Source organism: Scyliorhinus torazame, chromosome 7 (genome assembly GCF_047496885.1).
Source record: "Scyliorhinus torazame isolate Kashiwa2021f chromosome 7, sScyTor2.1, whole genome shotgun sequence".
Taxonomy (NCBI): Eukaryota; Metazoa; Chordata; class Chondrichthyes; order Carcharhiniformes; family Scyliorhinidae; genus Scyliorhinus; species Scyliorhinus torazame.
This window is the reverse complement of record NC_092713.1, coordinates 145,411,888-145,436,429: the sequence shown is the minus strand read 5'-3', so window position 1 is coordinate 145,436,429 and position 24,542 is coordinate 145,411,888. Positions and strand designations below refer to the sequence as shown.

Genomic DNA, 24,542 nt, shown 5'->3' with positions numbered 1-24,542 from the left:
AATTGTTGTTTTCCTCTTACAATGGTATTCTTGCAAAGTGTCTGATGAGTGCAAGATGAAAAGCTTCAACAGGTTACTTTTTCAGCAATACTCAAGTTCTGTATCGCCAAACAACTACTGTTCATTATCTTAATTACTGTATGATAATGTTTGTTAGTGATGGGGTGAATGCTGTGGTGGTATTCTTTGTGTGAGCTGATAAACAGTAAGCAATAGGTAAAGGCAGATCCTACCCTGCTAATCATTTTTTTCAATACTAACTAAAAAATAGCTTTCAAAATCTCCGAGGCAAACAACTTTTTAAGTTTTGTTTTGTATCACGGGCAGCACGGTAGCACAGTGGTTAGCACAGTTGCTTCAGAGCTCTAGGATCCCAGGTTCGATTCCCGGCTTGGGTCACTGTCTGTGCGGTGTCTGCACGTTCTCCCCGTGTCTGGGTGGGTTTTCTCCGGGTGCTCCGGCTTCCTCCCACAGTCCAAAGATGTGCAGTTAGGTGGATTGGCCATGACAAATTGTCCTTAGTGTCCAAAAATCTTAGGTGGGGTTACTGGGTTATGGGGATAGGGTGGAGGCATGGGCTTAAGTTGGGTACTCTTTCCAAGAGCCAGTGCAGACTCGATGGGCTGAATGGCCTCCTTCTGCACTGTAAATTCTATGATCATCTGAAATTATACTGACGGTCTGCTCAAACCAATGCACTTGAAGTAGTCAATCTAGTTTGTTTCTAGGCATACTGAGTTATAACTAGCTATACTGGCAGGCCCAAAGCTTTTCCACACATCCCTGAGCCGTCCTCCATAATATTTAGGTGGATGGGAGCCGAAATCCACTCGCCATATGTAAATAAACAAGTAAGGGTCAATTGAGTTTGTTCAGCTCCAACAACACTCAAGAAGCTAGACACCATCCAAGATAAAGCAACCTGCTTGATTGGCATCCTGCCCACAAACATTCAACCCCTCCACCACTGAAGTACAGTAGCAGCAATGTGTACCATCTACAAGATGCACTGCAAGAACCTACCAAGGCTCCTGAGACAGCACCATCCAAACCCATTACCACTGCCATTTCGCAGGACAAGAGCACCAGATGCATCGGAACACCTCCACCTTCACGTTGCCCTCCAAGCCACACATTATCCTGACTTGGGACTATGTCACCGTTCCTTTAATGTCACTTGGTCAAAGTCCTGGAGCTTCCTCCCTAACAGCACTATGGGCGTACCTACTGCAGCTGTTCAAGAAGGCATCTCACCACCATTTTCTCTAAGGCAATTAGGGATCGGTAGCCCGTATTCCTTGAATGCATAAAAAAATTGACCCAATATTACCTTGCCCATGCCATAATACATTTGGCATGAAAAGGCAGGTCGGATTGGGAGGCCCATTTGTTCCAAAAGGTTTTTAAAAGGGTGGGAAGGACGAGGGGTACAAATTTCAGAGTGCGCTTTCCCTCACCCAAAGATATCTTTTCATCTTCCTTCCTCCCTACTTGCACTGCAAAATCCACACATCCCCTCCCTAGCCCCTCCCAAAAGTGCCTGATCTCTCCCCTCCCAATATTTCTGACTTACTTGATCCAAATCCATTGGAACCTTGATCCTTGGCCTCCGTGTAGTTCCAGCAGTGTCCACTACTGAGCTCTGGCATTGGCCCAGACTACAAAAAGTGCCATCCAATCAGATTGGCAACCAAATCCCGAGGGTGTGACTTCCTTTCAGTGAGGGATGGAAGGTCCACAGTTTCCTTGTTGCCACCCACAGTGTGTTCCTGATCTAGGCTGAACTTTTTCTTTCATCGGTCAATTTCCAACTGACTTTTTAGTTTGGGATGTGCATGAGGGAGGTGGGGCACATTGGGCGGAGACAAGGAGTACAACTTCTCAAACACCCCTCCCCCATCCAATCCAGCCCATAGTATAAGAGGAACTTTTCTGGATCATTGTAAACATCTTAAAATAGTATGGAAGAATGAACTTGCATTTATATAGTGCCCTTTTAGAACTCCAAGACATCTCAAAGTGCAAAACAGCCAATAATGCACCTTTGAAATGTAATCACTGTTGCAGTGTCAGAATCCTCGCATTTAATTTGCACATAGAAAGGTCCTACAAACAGCAATAATCCAGGTAGTGTTTCAGTGACATGAGTATTATCGCAACAAAACACAAGCATGTTTTCTGTAGGTGAAACAGCCTTAGACAACATCATCTCATTATCATCTGCTGGGTTGAACTAACCTTGTGCTCACATTTGAACTGAAGCTCAAAAGCAATTGGCAACCTTTGCATGCACTTCAATGCTGTGTGTTTTGCGAAAGCCCAGAATCCTCAGTGCCTGTGACTTGCTTCAACTAATGTGACCAACATTAAACCTAGTTGCCGGGATGAACCTGCCCATTTGGGCTGTGCTAGACTCTAGACAGCAATGAGATTGACTCGAGTTTATTCAATGTTGTCTTAGTTCGAGCTGTTATCCATCTGCGCTGCTCAGTGGCACAGTATTTACCATTACTGCCTCAGGGAGCCAGGGACCCAGGTTCAATTCTGGCCTTGGATGACTGTCTGTGTGGAGTTTGCACTTACTCTCCGTGTCTGCGTAGGTTTCCTCCGGGCGCTCTGGTTTCCTCCCACAGTCCAAAGATTTGCAGGTTAGGTCAATTGGCCATGATAAAATAAAATTCCCCTTGGTTAGGTGGGGGTGGGATGATGGGGATAGAGCGGGGGAGTGGGCCTAGGTAGAGTGCTCTTTCAGAGGGTCAATGCAGACTCGATGGGATGAACGGCCACCTTCTGCACTGTAGGGATTCAGGAGCAGGCAGTTATTTTGTTGCATCAGACTGGCAGTACAGTAATGATTTCCAAGTGTCAGTGCAAATTGAGTACCAAATTAATAACACAGCAATGTGTGTGTGTAAATTAGTGAAAGCAAAGGACGAGGAAGGAACGTGCGAGTTCATAGTTCATTTTTAATAATTAATCTGTCAAGAACATAGCTGATCTTGAGACATTGTGGCCAACTTGGAGCCTGTGCGTTTCATTGTTAATATGGCCTACCAATTAAGGCCCGTGTGCAAGCATTTATTGCAGTGATCCAGTTAACGGTAATTGGTTGTAAAGTGATGGTCAGTAAAGTGTTGTTATTTGCCATCTCCAGTACAGGAGGAATCAGGTTGAATGCTTCACTTCCCTGTTCTTTTCTTTAAAGCTTGCTTTAAGAGTCTGAGTGGTTTTCACCTTTAACAATCAGATTAAAATCCATCCTAGATGAGGTTCCTCTGTCTGCTGGTTATAAGGCTCCTATGAAAAATACATGTTTGCAACCTCCAACCAGTCTTCAGTAGACAATGACCTATAGCAAAAACAAAACTACCCAGAATTTGGCCTTGATTTGCAGTCCCACTTAGCGAGATCACATGATGATTTGTGTGGAAATTACAACACCGTAGGACTTTGCTGACTTTGTTATTAAGTATCGCACCCACCCTTCCCATTTCAGCAACTTCTCTCACCCTCTAAGAACTCTGAAATTTTAATAATAATCATCTTTATTATTGTTACAAGTAGGCTTACATTAACACCGCAATGAAGTTACTGTGAAAATGCCCTAGTTGCCACATTCCGGCACCTGTTCAGGTACACAGAGGGAGAATTCAGAATGTCCAATTCACCTAACAGCACCTGGAGGAAACCCACGCAGACACGGGGAGAACGTGCAAACTCCTCACAGACAATGATGCAAGCGGGAATCGAACCTGGGACGCTGGCGCTGTGAAGCAGCAATGCTAACCATTCTGGCCTAGCCTGTGCACTCTGGACTTCATTCATCCCTCCTTTAGTGGCTGAGCCTCAAATTGCCTCGGCGCGAAGCATTGAAATTCCTTCCCCAGACCTCCTCTTCATCTCCATCTCTCTTCCTCTCATTTCAAATGCTGCCTAAAATCGATTCCGTTGACCAAATTTCTGGTCCCCAGTCCTTTCTGGTTGTGTCTCAAGGTTCCTCTGATAAATGCCCCCTCGAAGTGCCTTGGGACGTTTTGGCATCTTCAGGGCGCCATATAAATGCACGTTGTTGTTGGGGCAGACTCGCTGAACCGTTGCAATTCACCTTGCTGTGCCATACTTGAGCTGGTGGTTTCATATTCAGACTGAGAACATTTCTACCTCCCAGCACCAGGATGTTATCCTGTCGATCATTTAAACGTATGTGCGGATAGGTGTGTGGTTTTGTGAGCGTGTTGGCGCTTTGTGATCATGTCCAAGTGCTTCCAGGCAAGTGCACACAGATGTATTATCAATTAGCTTTTATATTATTACAGATATGTTTCAAGTGGATCGGTGAATGCCTTATTCATTTTTCAGGTACACGAGTATTGTATATATTCAGTGTTCGTGTTCCCCAATTCAGAGAGAAGGGACCAAATAGACGGGAAACCTTCTGATTATTACGAAACTAAGATTCAGCCACCCATTTCCACTAAGCGGAATTAATGTATTTCCATTTGACCCTGCCCTGCATACACTTTATAAAACTCCCAGCTCGCGCTTTGGTTTATCTGATTGCAATGTTGGGTGAATTGACTCGGAGAGCCCCGTTTGAAGTTACCTTGTCTCTCTCTCTCTGTGAATGAATCTGACTGAGGCTGCACTTGTCAGTTCATAAAGCGAATAACTGAGCAAGCGCCGTGTACTCCTGGGCTCTGAGCACTGCCCTCTTTCCTCCATGCCAGCGCTGTGTTCCAGAACCCCCCCCCCCCCCCCCCGCAACACACACACACACACACTCCCCAGGCAAGATCCCAAAGTGACCATCCGTGGGTTCCTCTGCCCTCCCCCACCCGCTGCACCGGCGCCAACCCCGGAATCCGCGTGAAAGCAGCAAGTTGAATCCCCCCCCCCCCCCCCCATCAGCCCGAGAGCCACACAGCAACAACACGGAGCAAGAGAGAAATAAATAAATAAACAAATAACAGCAACACAATGGCAACCTCGCCACACAGCTCTGCCAGATGGAACAGCATCCTTCCTGCTGCACAGACAGAGGCTGGCCTCCTCTCCTCACCCTCCCTCCCTCCCTCTCCATCATCACATCCACCCCTGAACAATTCACAGTCAAAGCAGAGCCCAGGCCAAAAAAAAGCCCCCCCCCCCCCCTTGCAAGCACTCACCCAGGACGAAGTAAGGCAGCTCGGTGTTCTCCAGGTCGTCCACCACCACCACCTCGCCGGGGAAATCATTCCTGACCGAGAAGAGGAGTTTGGGCTCGGCCGCCAGCGGGGTGTGGATGCTCAGGTCGTTCTCCCGGAGGAAAGGCAGCGCCGACACGCTCACCGTCTTCACTTTGCACTCTCCATCCTTGGGGTGCTCGCCATCCACCGCCTCCAAGCCGGTGCCCAGCATGGTGTAGAGAGCCCCCAGAATCAGCAAGGACAACATCATCATTCCAGCACCCTAACCCACCCACTCCCCTAGCTCACTGCAACAACCCCCCTTTCACCCACCTCCTCCTCACACCCTCAACACAATAACAAAGGCTTCAGCTAGCGGTGCAACTGGCCCAGATTGCTCCGGCAATGTTCACTACACCCTGCCAACTTGGAGCAGGCGGAGGCTGCGAACGGGCAACTCCATGTAAACGCCGAGCGGCAGGGCAAGCACATTCACACACGGCCGGTGCATTGAGTGGGAAGCTGGGACCAGCTCTGGGAGGGAGGGAGGAAGTGGGGAAGGGGGGTGGATTTGTCCCTCCTGCTATGTTTGAAGTGGCCCGCTAGGGGTGATCCGGGTAAATGCCCTCCTCTTAATGCCAATCGGGGAGCGGTTTTTCTTTTGGGTGTCTATTTTCTGCGCAGTTGCTGGGGAAGAGGGAGGGAGGGAGGAGGGGGCAGCCCACGTGTGAAAGGCAGAGAGAGAGAGAGAGACTGCGAGCGGGCGGGCGAGGTAAAGCCACTTGGTGATCTGGACAGCAGCTCCTGTGTGCTGGGTCTGGCTGGCCGCTCCAGCTCTCACTCCAGCCGATGTCCGGGCAACCCAGAGGCGCTGTTTCGCTGCTCCAGGGATGAGCATCTGTGTGATCGACCTCTACCCACAGCCTGTGTCCCCCCTCCGCTCCGACCCTGGTAAGTGGCGGCCCATTTTGCCTACACCTCCCCTCAAAGCAGCTCCACTCCCCCCGGGCTCGCAGTCTGCCTGACCAGCGGGCTAACCCCGCTCGGTCCCTCTAGCTGCAGTGCGGGGCACAATTTTCAAACCCCTTGGTTTGAGTGTGTACCTGGAAGCTTTTATTTTAAATCAATTCCTGTGACATGAAGTGTCTCACTGGACCTCATCATTCCAAAGTGTCTCTGGGGAAGCGGCGAGAGGCGTTACATTCAGGTATTAATGCTGAATATTTATTCTCCTAAATCAATGAGGTGAATGAACCAAAACTTCCTATTCAAAATTCGATTGGGTTTTTAGTTCTAAGTATATGGATGTTACACACTCGCACGTATAACTGGATACTTTCGTCTGAATAAATGACGGTAGGACATTTACAGTAATTGAACACTTTTAGTCGATGTCAGTGAAATGCAATTGATGGACTTTTATCCCAGGTCATTATTCTGTCGGTGTTTGTGTGTGTATGTTTGTGCCTCTGTGTCTGCGTGTGTCAGTGCCTGCGTCTGCATCTGTGTGTCTCTGTATGTTTGCACCTGCGTTTTATGTGTGTGTCAATGCCTGCATGTCTCTGTGTGTGTCTGTAGGTGTATCTGTGTGCGTGTCTCTATGTGCATCTGTCTGTGTGTCTGTGTGTGTGTGTGTGCCTCTGTGTGTATCTGTGTGCATGTCTCCATGTGTATCTGTGTGTCTGTGTATCTATGTGTGTGTCTCTATGTGTATCTGGGTGTCTGTGTATCTATGTGTGTGTCTATGTGTATCTGTGTGTCTGTGTATCTATGTGTGTGCCTCTATGTGTATCTGTGTCTCTGTGTATATATGTGTGTGTCTCTATGTGTATTTGTGTGTGTCTCTATGTGTGTGTATCTGTGTGTGTCTATGTGTATCTGTGTGTATGTGTATTTGTGTGTGTGTGTGTATCGGTGTGTGCGTGTGTCTCTATGTGTATTTGTGTGTATGTGTATCTGTGTGTGTGTGTGGGTGTACCTGTGTGTGTATCTGTATGTGTGTGTCTCTAGGTGTATCTGTGTGTATATGTATCTGTGTGTGTGTCTGTGTATCTGTGTGTGTGTGTCTATGTGTGTAACTGTGTGTATGTGTGTATGTGTACCTGTGTGGCTGTGTGTATCTGTGTGTGTGTGTCTATGTGTATCTATGTATATGTATCTGTGTGTGTGTGTCTACGTGTACCTATGTGTATGTGTATCTGTGTGTATGTGTATATGTTGTGTGTCTCTCTATATGTACCTGTGTGTGTGTCTATGTGTACCTGCGTGTATGTGTCTCTGTGTGTGTCTCTATGTGTATCGGTGTGTGTGTATCTGTGTGTGTGTCTGTGTATCTGTGTGTGTCTCTATATGTATCTGTGTGTTTGTGTGTGTGTTATGTGTACCTGTGGGTCTGTGTATCCGTGTGTGTGATTCTCTACGTGTACCTGTGTGTATGTGTATCTGTGTGTGTCTCTCTATGTGTACCTGTGTGTATGTGTATCTGTGTGTGTCTCTCTATGTGTACCTGTGTGTATGTGTATCTGTGTGTGTCTCTCTATGTGTACCTGTGTGTTTGTGTATATGTGTGTGTCGCTCTATGTGTACCTGTGTGTATGTGTATCTGTGTGTGTCTCTCTATGTGTACCTGTGTGTATGTGTATCTGTGTGTGTCTCTCTATGTGTACCTGTGTGTATGTGTATCTGTGTGTGTCTCTCTATGTGTACCTGTGTGTATGTGTATCTGTGTGTGTCTCTCTATGTGTACCTGTGTGTATGTTTATCTGTGTGTGTCTCTCTATGTGTGTATGTGTATCTGTGTGTGTCTCTCTATGTGTACCTGTATGTATGTGTATCTGCGTGTGTCTCTCTATGTGTACCTGTGTGTATGTGTATCTGTGTGTATCTCACTATGTGTACCTGTGTGTGACGGTTCACTCAGCTCTCTCCCATGCTGCTGTTCCTCCCACTTTGCCGATTTATAGAGCTATTGTCTGTGGGCTTCAGTTATTAGGAACCAGGCCCTGTACGCACCCAAAGCCCGGCCTAATACCCTAATACAACGTCCGGCATCCCTCATCCCCGCTCTTCCCGCCCCCCCCCCCCCCCGAATGAAAAGGAGAATCGATTATATTGTGGTGGGCTGTTAACTTTCTGCCATTGGGCCGCTTCAATACAGGCTGTTTCCCTGAAGAAGGATTGGACCCAGACGATGAGAGGGTTTGAACATGTCCCAAGTAAGGGAGTCTTGTTCCCTGCAGTCATTTCGCTGGATGTTCCCTGTGTGTCTATGTGTTGGCTGTGCTGGGCGGTACGAACAAAATTCCGGCGAGAGGGGTGGTCAGGTCCTCCCTTTCGATTCAATGTCCAGTGTCGAGTGTGCGATAGATACCTCCTTTACTCAGCTGACTGGATAGGGTGAAAGGGATAGCGATAGATGGATGGATGGATGGATGGATAGATAGATAAATAGATAAGATAGATATAGATAGATAGTATGTGTGTCAGGGGTCTGGAAGGTTACTAAGTGGCAGGTAGAGGACAGGTTAGTGCAGCCACTGTGTTCCTATTCGTGTGGAGGCGGGCGGGCGGGCGGGGTGGTTGGTGCGTGGGTGGGTGCCAGTGGACTTGCCCAGAGATTTGAAGAGCAAAACGCGCGCAGGAGAAAGGCTGGGGGTGGGGGGTGTTTTTTTGTTAGTTGCCGCGGATTGCGATCTGGCCTGAGGGAGGGAGCCCGCGGTTGAGGTGAGCTGTCCGCCGCCGGCGTGGTGCTGAAAGGCAGGTTTGCGCTGGAAAATCAGGAAGGTGGAAGTCTGGATCTGGTCAGCGGTTCCCCTCCCGGAGGGGCGGGGGTGGGAAACGAGCCTGAATACTCGGTGCATGCCGTTAGAAAGGACGGCAGGGCAGATTCTTCAATGCTAAGATAGCCCATGTCCCACTCCTCAACTTTCCTCCGATAATAACTGGACAGGACTCTACCAATTCATGGGGCAGACTTTTGAAGCCAGTTGTGTCCGGGACTGTCTTTAATTTTCTTTGCCAAATCTCACGGATCCCATTCTAGACATTCAGTTCTGCTGTGCCGATGCAGCCAGTTGGAATAAGGGAGGTGTTTAATTGCAAAACCCATTAACTGTTTGTACGGTCGGATAAAGCTGTTGATTCTGAATCTTTGCACTGGAGGTGGTGTCTGAGAGGGGCATCATTGGATGCGAGATAGGGAGATCCGATAGGCGGATGGTTTCTATATGAGACTCACCCCTATCCTCCCTCCCAACCCCCTCCCACTCTCCCCCTCTGCGTTTATAAATGCTGAGTTCCGAGCTCCAGTAGCTTGAATCGCTCCGCTCTCTGATCGCACTAAAGACTTGCAGAGGCACTTGGAGAGGGCGCTTCCCCAATCTGGAAAGGGGCCACTGTGGATAGATTATCATCGACGGGGTGAACTTCCAGATGAGCATGTGACCGGGGGGGGTTGGGTGAGGGATGGACTTTCTTCTGCAATCTCTCTGGAAATCTGTTGCCTTGTTTCCAAAGGATTTCGTGCAGATGGTAGCCGCCACACTGGCACTTGGAGAGGGCACGAGCGGCTCTCGCCCAAACCACCCGCCCCCAGCAGCCAGATAGCCAGTGGAGTGAGTGCGGGTGCTGAAGGGAAGGAGCTGTGCACCCGACTGGCAATTCAGCCGTTCCCTCTGGCTGGGGAGATCGGGTCCTACCTTGGACAACACCTGCCCCTCTTTTTGCTCAATTTCTCACTCCACCCAGATCCGTCCTCTGCCTTCTCTCTCCGCATGTAGCTCCTGAAGACGCTGCTTTACAATGAGGTTTCCCCGCTCGCCTAGCCGGTTAGTAATGGGGACTTCCCTGGCCTTTCCCAGGGTACCAGACCGGACCCCAAGAGCGACACACCGGCTCGCCTGCCTTGGAGGGAGTGTGTGTGCCAGGTTAGTGTTGGGCTTTCCGAGAGACGTGCTGCCTCCGGTTTCAACAGCAACGCTTCCAGGAATTGGGAACTCCAAGGTGTGGGGGAAAGGGAAGGGGTGGATTCAGCAACTTCCACGCACCCTTCCTCCCCATCCCTCCTCCCCTCTACCCCTCCCCGTCCCTCCACACACACACACACAGAACTCCTAATGCTCTGATCAATTCTCCTACCCCGGGTTGTAGCGCTGCCCCGTGTTAAAGGGTGTGTGAGTTGCAGGAATAGCAGCAGCGTTGTCACTGGATCAGAGGGAGCGCTTGCAGGCGAGCCGGGTCCTCTCGGTGGCTTTCGGACTCTCTTGTGGGATATCAGCTCTCCACAGTTCTCCGGAAGGGTGGCCAGTTGACCCTTTGCAACCCGCAGGCGCCCTCTGTGCAGCCTCACTGAATACAATCTGCACCCGATGTGAACCTAGACTGAGGGGTGACGGGCAGGGGAAGGAGCGAAGGGTGCAGTTCGCAAGAATGCAGAATGTTTCCCCCCCCCCCCCCCCACTCCTCAGAGAAAGCAGCCAACTCCACCCCTGGGAACTCTGCGAACATTCTGTAAAACTAAATGTTGGTTGTTATGTAATGAGCGCAGCAAGAGCGATTCTGAACACATAGCTTAGCCGTGGTTTCCCGTCGGAATTCCTGTGTGTTTGTGCTTTAGACCGATCACCGCAGCGTCAGATGTGTGTCTGTTAAGCAGTCTCTACCCACCTGTGTATGTCTGTTGCAGTTTGTGTGTCTTAGTGTCTGAGTCTCTGTAACTGTGTTTCAATGTATTCCTGTCTCTCTGTCAGTTCATGTGATCATGTCAGTGTAGAAGACGTGTTTGTTTGTGTATAGATGATTTATATATCAGTGTATGTGGGGGTGAGGGTGGCGGTGCTGCGCTTTCTGTGATTCCGTGACTACCAGCTATGTCTACCAAAATATCCGTGTCTACTCTGTGTGCAGCCTTTCTCCGTGCATGACTCCCTGAGATTTTATCTACACGCAGCTTTTGTCTGTGTGATACATCTGTTTGTTTGTATGCGGCTCTAATTTGTGTTCGCGTGGGTATATGTACGTACACAACGGCCTGTCCAGCTGTATTTTGTATTTGAATCTATCTGCGTGTCTGTACATCTGGATGTGTTTTGTGTTGAGTGTATTCTGGGTGTGTGGTTAACTGTGTTGAGTACATTCTGCGTATGTGTTCTGGCTGTGTTTTGCGTTGAGTACATGCTGGATATGTATTTGGTTGTGTTTTGTGTTGAGTACATTCTGTGTTTGCTTTTTGGTTGTGTTTTGTGTTGAGTACATTCTGGGTGCGTGCTTGAATGCATTTTGAGTGTATTCAGGGATTGTGTTTGACTGTGTTTTGAGCAGGATGTGTGTTTTGACTATATTTTGAATATATTCAGGGTGTGTGTTTGAATGTATTTTGAGTATATTGTGGTGTGTGTTTGACTGTATTTTGATTTGGGATGTGTGTTTGACTATGGTTTGTGTTGAATACATTCTGGGTGTGTGTTTGACTGTTTTGAGCATATCCTTAGTGTTTGACTGTGTTTTGTATATATTCTGGATATGTATGTGTATGTGTTTGACTGTGTTGTGCAGAGTTAATTCTGGTGTATGTTTGACTGTGTGCTGTGTGGAGTATATTTTGGGTGTGTGTTTGGCGGCGTTGTATTGAGCCTATTCGGTATGTGTTTGACTGCATTTTGAGTATGTTCTGGGTGTGTATTTGGCTGTGTGTTGAGTATATTCTGGGTGTATTTGATAGTTTTTAAAGTATATTCTGGGTGTGCGTTTGGCTCTGTGTTGCACTGAGTATATTCTGGGTGTGACTGTATTTGAAGTATATTCTGGGTGTGTTTGACTGTTTTGTGTCTTCTGGTGTGTGTTTGACTGTGTTTTGAGTATATTCTGGGCGTGTGACTGTTGTTTGTATATTGGGTGTGAATTCAGCTGTGTGTTGTTCCCTTGCCTGTGTGTGCACACGCCAGCTCGCCTGGCTGTGTTTAGGGTTGGTCCTGTAGCTCTTGGTGAACAGTTGCTGTATCTCTTTTCAAGCGGTGGTGATCAAGAAGGCGGTGGTTTGTGTGTTTTGGCGCTGCATGTCCTGAACATGAAGCTCTTCCTCACCATCTGCTGCAAATGGATTTAATGATAAAAGTGAGACTGTACTTGTTCTTAATGCCTTTCTTTCCTTCTTTTTTACAAAAATGGAACAGGTCTTGAGAGAGTGCAAGGAGAATGAAGAGGAAGTGTCCCAGATGGAAGGATGAACTGGCGGCTTGTTGATCTCGTCTCTTTGCTGTTCCGATGGGACCGCCTGGCTCTGACTCTCCACTGCTGGGCTCTATTGGTACTTTCCTGCCATCACCAACACCAACATGCCACCAGCCCTCTCGACTGGCTACTCTCCGACAAGGGGCCCTTCCACCGGGCTCGGGATTATTCCAATTTCCTGGATCGATACCGTCAGGGATTTACTACCAGATATAAAATCTACAGGTAAGGGTGGGCACTGCTCGAGGTTTAACAGGAAATGTTGGAATTGCAATGCTTACCAGGTCAGGCAGCAGCTGTGGGGAGAGAGAGGGGTGAGGAAGAGCAAAATGCAGCAGTAGCGTTGCCAGTCGATGGCCAGAAGTTTCTGACTGTTTTAATTTTTTTTTTTAAAATCTGCCCATGCATCGCTTTAAGAGCACAGATCACGCCGACTATACATTCTTTAACAACAAACACCTCTATTCAATGATGCAGGTTACTTAAAGCAGCGCGGGCATGTTCCCTTTAAGAGTCGGTGTATCAATGCGTTGGGTTACTCCGCTTCCAGTACTGTGGTGTGTGTGCTCACATCTCCCCCTGATGAGGGGATTGGGATCTGCAGCCCCTGCGCCACCAAAAGGCTTCTTGATTAATGACAAACACACACCACTCTCTGCCTCAGGTCCAACTGTGCAGCCATAGGAAAAACAAAGGGGTAAATGATCTGTGTATTACAGATTTGTAGCCACTGAAAGTGTTACTCGGATGGTCATTATCTCTTGCAGTCGCAGGAATGAACCCAGTAGCAACATTGCAGTGGGAAAATATAATTGACAATGGCAAACATATACACACATATTAACTCAGTATTATTGCACCTATTGCATTCCAGTATTTAATTGCAAATTACCTCAATATATCTGTGAAGGGAACCTCATAATTGCCAGTACTTTCATGCAAATATCTCACTGGTGTGCTGCTGATGGCTCAAAATAAATCGGAAACAGATTGGCTATGCTAGTAGAATTCACAGGGTTAGTAATTTAAGTAGTAATAAACACCTTGACTGGATTTGTGACAGTAATCTAAAGCCCAAGATTTAGGTTCTGGTTTTAAACTGAGCTTCAATTTTCCAGTTTTCCAAATCTCAAACCCTCCATTCGATGCCAGCCTGTAACTGCCACATTATCCACGGTGCTATAGAGAAGCTAGCTGAACCTTTCAATTAGATTTCAGCCTGTAGTTCAATGCCAGGTATTCAGTACCTTAACCTTCAACCATCTAAGTGTCTTAATTACAGATTCCAACTGGAATTCTGCTCCTGGTGTCCATTAGACTCTACTTGTTAACTACCAATCTCTTCCATTAGATTGCATTCCAATTGACTCCCAGATATCCTGGTGATCTGGACTCGAGTCAATCTTTTTCGTTGTTTCCTGTGAATAATATGTCTGTGACGGTGGATCTGTGTAATGCAGGATTTTAACTGATGCAAGCATAATTAATGCCTTAAAGCTAAATATTCTTAGCAGGTTCTCCAAAACAATATTCTAAACAAATTATTTTTTCATTCCACAGACATTATTACTTCACCAGTTAAATGTTTAGTAGAGAATAGAAATTGGGCTATATGATTATTGGTAATTAAAATATGTAACTGGCAGAGCTTTCATGGCAATGTCCATAGTAAATCAGATAACCTATTATTTACAATGACAGGAACATTATACCATGTATCATCCTTACTAAACTATAGCTGTATTGAATTTGAGCGGTCCCACATGATCTAATTATTGTCACTCCTGAAGTGAATTGGTGGTTAACGAATTTGGCAGATTGGCAATTGCTTCTAATTTTCGGACTCCTGGTCGGGAGAAAACAAACAGTGTGAAATAGCTGACTTTAAAATAAATTTGTAATAGATTCCAAGTACGATGTTTCAAATGTGCAAGACTCCTGACTTTCTAGGGCGGAAATTTGCAGAAGACGTGTCTGTAGCCTCACTGGACAGGAGGACAGTTTGCAAATAAGACAGTACAGTAGCCCTGATTCTGCATCCCTTAACAATTTCTGGCCTAATGTTCAATCCAAACTGCTTGATTAGATTCAACTCTATAATTTAATTAGGCCTCAAGTGTCCATTATCATTCTAACATACTTAACACCTCAATTAGATACTCGTCGACAATTCGCTTTCGGATAGCCGGTTATTTAATTTTATTTTTCCATTGATCAAAAAGTTTGCAGGTTGGATCCATCCATCACACTTGAGGCATTTCACTTCGAATGTTGCAATTCAAAGTGTTACTTCCTGCTGAGTTTCTGTCTTTGATAACCTGCCCACTCTCAAGGCCACATGTTGGGGATTTATGATATGCTCTGTATCCCAAACTACCTATGAGCAACTCCGCAACAGCTTCTATTCAAACAGTGCCTTTTATTGCCATATATATAATAAAAGTCCCATGGCACTTCACAGAGGCATAATTAAAACAATTACACACTCAGCCAAAGAAGGGGATATGAAGAAGGGCAACTAAAGGCTTGGTGAAATTAAGTAGGTCTTGAGGTAGGTCTTAAGGGAAATGAGGAGTGAAAATATGGTTCCAGGCTGAGAGGCCTCGGGTGAAATGAGTGATATGCAGTGGGGTGAATACAGAAAATGCTGGAACTACTCAGCATTGCAGCAGCATTGTTGGAGAAAGGGACAGCAGATAGCTAATTTAAATGTAAGTTCCATAAAAATCATCTGAGCTGTTCCTACTTTACCCGTTCATTCACAGGCATCCATTTTGCTGCGTAAATGATTTCAACTTCTTAGTTGAGATATGTTCCACGTAACCAGTTGATATTGAATGTGGAGTTTCTCATGAGCCAAATGTTGTTGTCTGCGGTGAAATGGTGACACTCGCTGCTGACATCAAAGAAAGCATTTTAAAAATTGGTTCTTGTGATCTGGCCGCGCTGGCTGGGCCAGCATTTGTTGCCCGTCCCATGCCGTTGAACTCAGTGGCTTGCTAGGTCATTTCAGTGGGGGGCAATTTGGAGTCAACCGCATCGCGCTGTGGGTGTAGAGTCAAATGTAGACCAGACCGAGTAAGGATGGTGGATTTTCTTCCCTGAAAGACATTAGTGAACCAGATAGGTTTTTACGGCAATTGGCAATGGTCGGATAGTCATCATTAGACTTTTAATTCCAGATTTTTATTGATTTCAAATTTCATCATTTGCCATGGTGGGATTCAAACCCAGTATCCCAGAGCATTACCCTGGATCTCTGGATTACTAGGCCACTAGCAATACCACTATGCCTACGCCTCCCACTAATTACAAAGATATGACAATATCTGTGGCACTGAACCCTTCTCTCCTGACATCAGCTTGAATCTGGCGCGAAGTCAACAACTCTCCAGAGATACTGCCGTATCTGTTGAGTATTTCCAGCATTTATTGTCTCTATTTCCCACTCAATTTGCTGCAAAGTTCATGGCCAAGCCTTCTTCTAGAAATGTCTTTTCACCCCCTTCCTCTCTTTGATTAAGGCCTACCTTAAAACCCACTACAGTTCCCCCGGTGTTTAGCAAACATTATTTCAACAAGCAGGGTAAGGAGTCAATCTCAGAGACAGTAAAGGAGGAATTAAACTGCACTGAATTTTTCACTTTTAATTAAAATTAACAGAGAGCAAAGTATAAGATTGGGATATCCACAGGATATTATTAAGGTGATATCACAAAGAAACATCTTTTATTTACTGGATTAATACATACAGCGGAATTCTCCATCGGTGGGATCCTCCGGTTCATCGCAGCGCACCCACGCCCATAGGTTTCCCAACGGTGTGCGGTGGCCACAATGGGAGAATCCCGCTGCCGGCAGGGGCGCATCGCGCTGGAAAACAGACCGGAGAATCCCGCCCGTAATTCTTTTCTCATAATTAAGAAATTTGACATTCTGCCAATACAAAATTAGCTTTTCAGGGACAGTGGGGCTGTTGAGTAGTAATTGTGAACTTAGTACACCATTAAAAACAGTTACAGCTCATTCAACAAATTACAACAGTTTCAATGATCTTTACTGTAAAGTTAATATTGTAAAGGACAGGTTTCATCAGTTCAGTGATTTGTACTTGATTGTTGTTGGTGGGTGGATGCTTTAACAGTGTACTCCATAGATTCATTGCCAGCAATCTCTGGATTTCTGCATTTGCGTTACTGTGGGCAGACCCCTGGGGCAGCACTTTACACTCTTCAGGATCAGGTTGACAGGCTATTGGGAGACCCATAGTCGGCACTTAAAGGCCTCTTTTCACTCTGTTGCAATTACTACCATGGTGGAGAAGGCTGTCACCAAGTTAGAAGCCCACCTAGCCCACTCCTTGAACTACTGGAAGGAAACGTGCGGCATACTTCCCTTTACAGGTCCATCAAAGAATCCGCCTTAGGCCTGACCACACCTTCCCTCCTCAAGTTTTCCCCTCTCCGTTGGCCAGTGCATCCCAGCCACAAACCCCCTCTCCCTCTTTGCTAGGGTCTCCTAGCTTGGCCTTACTGAATGCCCGGTTTGACTTACCTCCCCATTCAGCTCTATTGAGAAGGGGAGTGAATAACAGGTAAGCTCTTTCTTTCTTTTTCTTTTTTTATCTAGAGGGGATGGCAGGGAAGGTAGAGCAATGTTCCTCCTGCAGAATGTTTGAGGTGAGGGATGCTGTCAGTGTCCCTGCTGATTTCATCTATGGGAAGTGCACCCAGCTCCTCAGAAACCGCATTAGGGAACTGGAGCTGGAGCTGGATGAGCTTCGGATCATTCGGGAGGCAGAGGTGGTCATAGATAGAAGCTTCAGGGATGTAGTTACTCCGACGAATAAAGACAGATGGATGACGGTGAGAGGGGCTGGGAGGAAGCAGTCAGTACAGGGATCACCTGTGGTTGTTCCCCTTAGGAACAAGTATACCGCTTTGGATACTGTTGGGGGGGGAGGGACTTACCAGGGGTAAGCCATGGGGTACAGGTCTCTGGCACGGAGTCTGTCCCTGTTGCTCAGAAGGGAAGGGGGAGAGGAGTAGAGCATTAGTCATTGGAGACTCCATAGTTAGGGGGACAAATAGGGGATTCTGTGGGAACGAGAGAGACTTGTGGTTGGTGTGTTGCCTCCCAGGTCCAGTGATGTCTCGGATTGTGTATTCGGGATCCTTAAGGGGGAGGGGGTAATGAACCAGGACAGGTGTTAGATTTGGAGGTAGATGAGCACTTTGGTGATAGTGACCACAATTCGATTACGTTTATGTTAGTGATGGAAAGGGATAGGTATATACCGCAGGGCAAGAGTTATATCTGGGGGAAAGGCAATTATGATGCGATGAGGCAAGACTTAGGATGCATCGGATGGAGAGGAAAACTGCAGGGGATGGGCACAATGGAAATGTGGAGCTTGTTCAAGGAACAGCTACATTGCGTGTCCTTGATAAGTATGTACCTGTCAGGCAGGGAGGAAGTGGTCGAGCAATGGAACCGTGGTTTACTAAAGCAGTCGAAACACTTGTCAAGAGGAAGAAGGGGGCTTATGTAAAGATGAGACATGAAGGTTCAGTTAGGGCGCTCGAGAGTTACAAGTTAGCTAGGAAGGACCTAAAGAGAGAGCTAAGAAGAGCCAGGAGGAGACATGAGAAGTCTTTGGCAGGTAAGATCAAGGATAACCCTAAAGCTTTCTATAGATATGTCAGGAATAAAAGAATGACTAGGGTAAGAGTAGGGCCAGTCAAGGACAGTAGCGGGAAGTTGTGCGTGGAGTCCGAGGAGATAGGAGAGGTGCTAAATGAATATTGTTTTTCAGTATTCACACAGGAAAAAGATAATGTTGTCCAGGAGAATACTGAGATTCAGGCTACTAGACTAGAAGGGCTTGAGGTTCATAAGGAGGAGGTGTTAGCAATTCTGGAAAGTGTGAAAATAGATAGGTCCCCTGGGCTATATGGGATTTATCCTAGGATTCTCTGGGAAGCTAGGGAGGAGATTGCTGAGCCTTTGGCTTTGCTCTTTAAGTCATCTTTGTCTACAGGAATAGTGCCAGAAGACTGGAGGATAGCAAATGTTGTCCCCTTGTTCAAGAAGGGAAGTAGAGACAACCCTGGTAACTATAGACCAGTGAGCCTTACTTATGTTGTGGGCAAAATTTTGGAAATTGTTTATAAGAGATAGGATGTATAATCATCTGGAAAGGAATAATTTGATTAGAGATAGTCAACACGGTTTTGTGAAGGGTAGGTCGTGCCTCACAAACCTTATAGAGTTCTTTGAGAAGGTGACCAAACAGGTGGATGAGGGTAAAGCAGTTGATGTGGTGTATATGGATTTCAGTAAAGCATTTGATAATGTTCCCCATGGTAGGCTACTGCAGAAAATACGGAGGCATGGGATTCAGGGTGATTTAGCAATTTGAATCAGACATTGACTAGCTGGAAGAAGACAAAGGGTGGTGGTTGATGGGAAATGTTCAGACTGGAGTCCAGTTACTAGTGGTGTACCACAAGGATCTGTTTTGGGGCCACTGCTGTTTGTCATTTTTATAAATGACCTGGAGGAGGGCGTAGAAGGATGGGTGAGTAAATTTGCAGATGACACTAAAGTCGGTGAAGTTGTGGACAGTGTGGAAGGATGTTACAAGTTACAGAGGGACATAGATAAGCTGCAGCGCTGGGCTGAGAGGTGATAAATGGAGTTTAATGCAGAAAAGTGTGAGGTGATTCATTTTGGAAGGAATAACAGGAAGACAGAGTACTGGGCTAATGGTAAGATTCTTGGCAGTGTGGATGAGCAGAGAGATCTCGGTGTCCATGTACATAGATCCCTGAAAGTTGCCACCCAGGTTGAGAGGGTTGTTAAGAAGGCGTACGGTGTGTTAGCTTTTATTGGCAGAGGGATTGTGTTTCGGAGCCATGAGGTCATGTTGTAGCTGTACAAAGCTCTGGTGCGGCCGCATTTGGAGTATTGCGTGCAATTCTGGTCATCGCATTATAGGAAGGATGTGGAAGCATTCGAAAGGGTGCAGAGGAGATTTACCAGAATGTTGCCTGGTATGGAGGGAAGATCTTATGAGGAAAGGCTGAGGGACTCGAGGCTGTTTTCGTTAGAGAGAAGAAGGTTAATTGAGGCATACAAGATGATCAGAGGATTGGATAGGGTGGACAGTGAGAACCTTTTTCCTCGGATGGTGATGTCTAGCACGAGGGGACATAGCTTTAAATTGAGGGGAGATAGATATAGGACAGATGTCATAGGTATGTTCTTTACTCAGAGAGTAGTAAGGGTGTGGAATGCCCTGCTTGCAACAGTAGCGGACTCGCCAACACTAAGGGCATTCAAGTGGTCATTGGATAGACATATGGATGATAAGGGAATTGTGTAGATGGGCTTTAGAATGGTTTCACAGGTCGGCGCAACATCGAGGGCCGAAGGGCCTGTACTGCGTTGTAATGTTCGATGTTCTATGTCCTATTGAAGATCACTGTTGTGGCCTGGATTCCATCCCAGCAGTGACAACCTCTCTCGGTGACGCTGCACAGATCAGAAATTAATGTTTTTTCTATTTCCAATTACTTTTTGACAGCCCGGTGTATTCCTTCCATATGGCACTTTTAATTTCTACTATTATTTCTACTTACTTGCTAAAACATCCCAGAAGATGAAGCTCAGTATCCAATTTTTACCCAACTCCCCCACAATCATCTGCAAAACCGAAAGTCATCAGTTCCTCATTTTTATGCATTAATCAATTTTAAAATTTATTTCCAAGGTCTCAAATGTATTATATCACAGAACGCTGGGCCATCAATGCGAATAGGTGCACTTTTAACCTTCAAACAGGCTCTTAATCAACCATCCATTTGGCGCTTTTTGAAAGGCATCAATCGATTGATTTTGTTGGAAATCTATAAATTCCATATATTTCCTATTCTGTGAACCAAAAATATTTCTGGGCATATTTAATTTTTTTTGTTTTGATTATGCCTCCGTAAAGAATGTAGTTGTGTTTTACTACACGCAGGTACTTTTTAAAATGCAAGTTGCTGTTGTTTTTCTACCTGTGTGTTCTTGATGAAGGCCAAAATCAAAGTTGGCCAACTAATTGGTACAACTGTCTCCCTGGGGCCCATTGATAATGTTGTGACAGTGGAAATATTCAAATCATCTTCCACAGGTTCCTATAAAATATCAAGATTGTTTTCCTTCTTATTCTAGTGTTTTATCTCTTTCTAAATTGAAGGCTTTGATACGAATTTCTATTGTTGCTGTGTAGAAAAACATGTTTCTTTGGCACTGGATCTTCATCGACTGGATACCAGTTTTATAAAATGTGGCTCTCCGTTGCAAAAATGGATTGTAAATTTGCCTTTTCTGTGGGTTTACTCTTTACATGGTACAGTTACAACAAGTAATTAGGAAAGTTAATGGAATTTTAGCATTTATTGTGAGGGGAATTGATTACAAAAGTAGGGAGGTCATGCTTCAGTTGTGCAAGGCATTAGTGAGGCCACATCTAGAACATTGGGCGCGATTCTCCACTCCCGCGCCGGTTGGGAGAATCGCATGGGCCGCCAAAATTTCCCGCGACGCCGGTCCGACGCCCTCCCGCGATTATCCCAAGCGGCGGGAACGGCCCCGTCAAGTTCCGCAGGCCGGAGAATCGCCCGAGACACCCAAAATAGCGATTCTCCGGCACTCCTGCTATTCTCAGGCCCGGATGGACTGAGGGGCCAGCCAAAAACGGCGGGTTCCCCCCGGCGCCGTCCACACCTGGTCGCTGCCGTCGGGAACAGCGCAGGAACACTGGGGGGGGGGGTGGCCTGCTGGGGCGGGGTGAGGGGGGGAGGGGGGGATCCTGCACCGGGGGGGTACCTCAAATGTGGGGTGGCCCGCGAACGGTGCCCACCGATTGTTGGGCCGTCCTCTCTGAAGGAGGACCTCCTTTCTTCCGCAGCCCCGCAAGATCCGTCTGTAATCTTCTTGCGGGGTGGACTAGGAGAGGATGGCAACCACGCATGCGCGGGTTGGCACCGACCAACCTACGCATGCGCGTGTGACGCCAGTTATGCAGCGCCGGCCGCGTCATGTATGCGGCGTCGCCTTTACGTGGCGACAAGGCCTGGCGCGTGTAAATGACGCGGCCCCGCTCCTAGCCCATTATCGGGCCCTGAATCGGTAGGTATAGGGGCCGTTTCGCGCCGTCGTGAACCTCGATGGTGTTCACGACGGCTTGGGCACTTCGGCGCGGGAGTGGAGAATCCCGCCCATGGTGTACAGTACTCGTCTCCTAATTTGAGCAAAGGTATAAATGCCTGAGAAGCAGTTCAGAGAAGGTTTACTTAACTAATATCAGGAATATGGAGGTTGTGAGGAAAAGTTGGAGAGGTTAGGCTTGTATCCACTTGAGTTCAGAAAAGTAAAAGGTGATTTGATTGAAACCTTTAAGATTCTGAGTGGTATTGACAGGGTAAATGTGGAGAGGATGTTTCCACTTGTCAGAGAACCTGGAACTAGCAGTCACTGTTTAAAAATAAGGGGTCGCTCATTTAAGACAAAGATAAGGAATTATGTTCTCTCTCAGAGGGTAATAAGTCTCTGGGACTCTCTTTCTCATAAGGGTATGGAAGCAGAGCCTTTGAATATTTTTAAGGTTGAAAAAGATAGTTTCTTGATTAACAAGGGAGTGAAATTTTATCAGGGGTTAGGCAGGAATGTGGGGTTTAAGTTACAATCTGATCAGCCATGATCTTATTGAATGGTGGAACAGGCTTGAGGGGCTGAGTGGCCTACTCCTACTCCTAATTTGTACATTCATATGTAAGTGTCTCTTTATAACTTAGAGCACTAAATCCAGGAATCATCCTTGTTGCTTATCTTTAAATTTTTGACTGTGCGAAAGTGTCCTTTATTTCCCTTTTTAAAAATAAATTGAGAGTACCCAATTATTTTTTTCCAATTCAGGGGCAATTCAGTGTGCCCAATCCGCCTAACCTGCACATCTTTGGGTTGTGGGGGTGAAATCCACGCAGACACGGGAAAAATATTAAACCTCCACGCAGACAGTGACCCGGGGCTGGGATCGAACCCGGGTCCTCAGCGCCATAGACAGCAGTGCTAACCACTGCGCCACTGTGCCGCCAAAAAGTGTCCTTTTTTGAAGACAGGATTCCTGCAATATTACCAATGTGACCTGTGAATTATTAATGCTGTAATGTAATGGGTCAGCACACTAATCATCAAATAGAGTGAAAGTCACTTCTGGAAGTGATGAGGGAGCAGAGTAGGGACATTATTTTTGCAATGCTCTGTAAAGTGATGGCAACATAATGGATCTCAATGGACTCTTTAGAAGCTTCAAACCTCTATGGTTCTTCTGGCTGCATATGAAATGGGTTTAAGTAACCTCAGTTTGGTTCCTTGGGGTATAATATAGTGGCTTTTGCCAACAAAAAAAAAGGGCTAGTACAGAAAGGGTAAAAAAATAAAATGATTGCAGGACACATTTCTGAGGTTCAGGTTAAGAGGCCTCCTGTTACAATCTAAAACTGAAGACTGAGTTTGGAACACTTCACTTAATATTGTGTCGAAGCTTGGTAAAGTGTTCAGTGCAAACTCACAGTAAATATAATCTTAAATATGTTACCATCAAAATGCCACATTTTGTTACCCTTGCTAAACTCCTGATAAATAAATGTGTCAAAATACTTTACACCTCCATTTCCAAATAGACACCTATCTTCTCTGTCAACGCATTACATGCTACTCGCTTTTCTTTATGCTTAATCACAATTAAGTCTATTTGCTATCACGTAGTCTATCCCAATTTGCCGAGATGCTTGGATTGCAATCAACCATCTCTACACACTGTGAATTATATTCTCCTTTGTTAATTTAGTTATCACCTCCATGTGCACTTAACAGATTTGAAAGGCATGGCTGATTGTTTCTAAGATTGTGCTGACTTCTCATGTGGTCTTTGCCCTACTAGGTTAAGAATGGATGGCTCTTATTCGATAAACCTTTCGCTTTATCTGTGCTAGGTTAGCTGGTCATATTTTCTGGAAGTACCCTTCCATTGTTTTTGAATATCCTATTCATCTTTCCTCGGGTTCTCAAGCTGAAAGTCTTTGGACCCCTGAGGTTTTCTCTCAGTCACCTGTCTCTCAATGTCTTCAGAAACGACATTCTCCTACTTCTTTGGTATTTCATGCTTTGGTATCATCTTATTTTCACAGTAACTGCATTGCAGTGTTAATGTAAGCCTACTTGTGACAATAATAAAGATTATTATTGGGCAGCACGGTGGCACAGTGGTTAGCATTGCTGCCTCACAGCACCAAGGTCCCAGGTTCGATCCCGGCTCTGGGTCACTGTCCGTGTGGAGTTTGCACATTCTCCCAGTGTTTACATGGGTTTCCCCCCCACAACCCAAAGATGTGTAGGGTAGGTGGATTGGCCACGCTAAATTGCCCCTTAATTGGAAAAAATGAATTGCGTACACTAAATTTATATTTAAAAAAAGATTATTATTATAGTTTTCCATGCCAACTTGTCTCAATCACAATTTGTCCGTGGTTTCCATTTGTGAAGTGTATATTTGTCATATTTGAATCTTTCTATGTTCTTCCTGCAGAAATTTAACTCTACTCATTCTACAAATAATTAATCTCGCTACATAATTCTGCCTGCTTACTTACTTAAACATATGTGCTGATACAGCGTGCATGTCCCATCCTGTTGTCCTTTTCTTCTTTTTGCTGCCAATTTGCTTTACACTTGCCTGAATACTTTTTAATCTCGTGGGAAGGTCTGGGCCTTTTAATTCGATCACTGTGATCTTCAATCGTTTTATTTTACTTTTATCCACATGCACCATTTTTTTCCCACATTGTCTTGAAATCGTTTTTGTTCTATTTTTAGTATGCCTGCCAGCTATTCCTCCTTCGAGTTTTCTTTGTTGTTCCAAAACTTGCCAACCGATAAGCTTAAGCCTTTTTTTCTGATGTTAGCTTCATTGCAACTTAAAATCTACCAATTAAATCATCGCCTGAACTCAAGTGGTTCAGTATTGTTGGAAATTATGGGCGCAATGATCCCATCCTGGGACTAAGCCTCGTGGCGGGGTTAGAACTTGGAGTAGTTCAC

General features: G+C 46.0%; 2 protein-coding genes across 13 annotated transcripts in view; one reads left to right on the top strand and one right to left on the bottom strand.

Moving 5' to 3' along the window:
• Nucleotides 1–5,827, bottom strand: part of astn1 (astrotactin 1) — a 4,064,875-nt gene extending 4,059,048 nt beyond the window's left edge. For all 4 annotated transcript variants that reach the window (XM_072511608.1, XM_072511609.1, XM_072511610.1 and 1 more), the window contains exon 1: nt 5,166–5,827. In XM_072511608.1, the coding sequence (XP_072367709.1) occupies nt 5,166–5,439 (274 nt within the window). In that variant the 5' untranslated portion in view covers nt 5,440–5,827. The remainder of the gene's footprint in view (nt 1–5,165) is intronic.
• Nucleotides 5,828–5,955: 128 nt separating this feature from the next.
• Nucleotides 5,956–24,542, top strand: part of LOC140426617 (BMP/retinoic acid-inducible neural-specific protein 3-like) — a 264,377-nt gene continuing 245,790 nt past the window's right edge. Inside the window, exons 1-2 of one of the 9 annotated variants that reach the window (XM_072511613.1) lie at nt 5,956–6,116; nt 12,335–12,617. In XM_072511613.1, coding sequence (XP_072367714.1) covers nt 12,385–12,617 — 233 coding nt within the window. In that variant the 5' untranslated portion in view covers nt 5,956–6,116; nt 12,335–12,384. Of the gene's footprint in view, nt 6,117–6,153; nt 6,522–8,359; nt 8,381–9,230; nt 10,091–11,001; nt 11,178–12,334; nt 12,618–24,542 lie in introns of those variants that run through there. The other 8 variants (XM_072511614.1, XM_072511615.1, XM_072511618.1 and 5 more) reach the window with 8 other exon arrangements.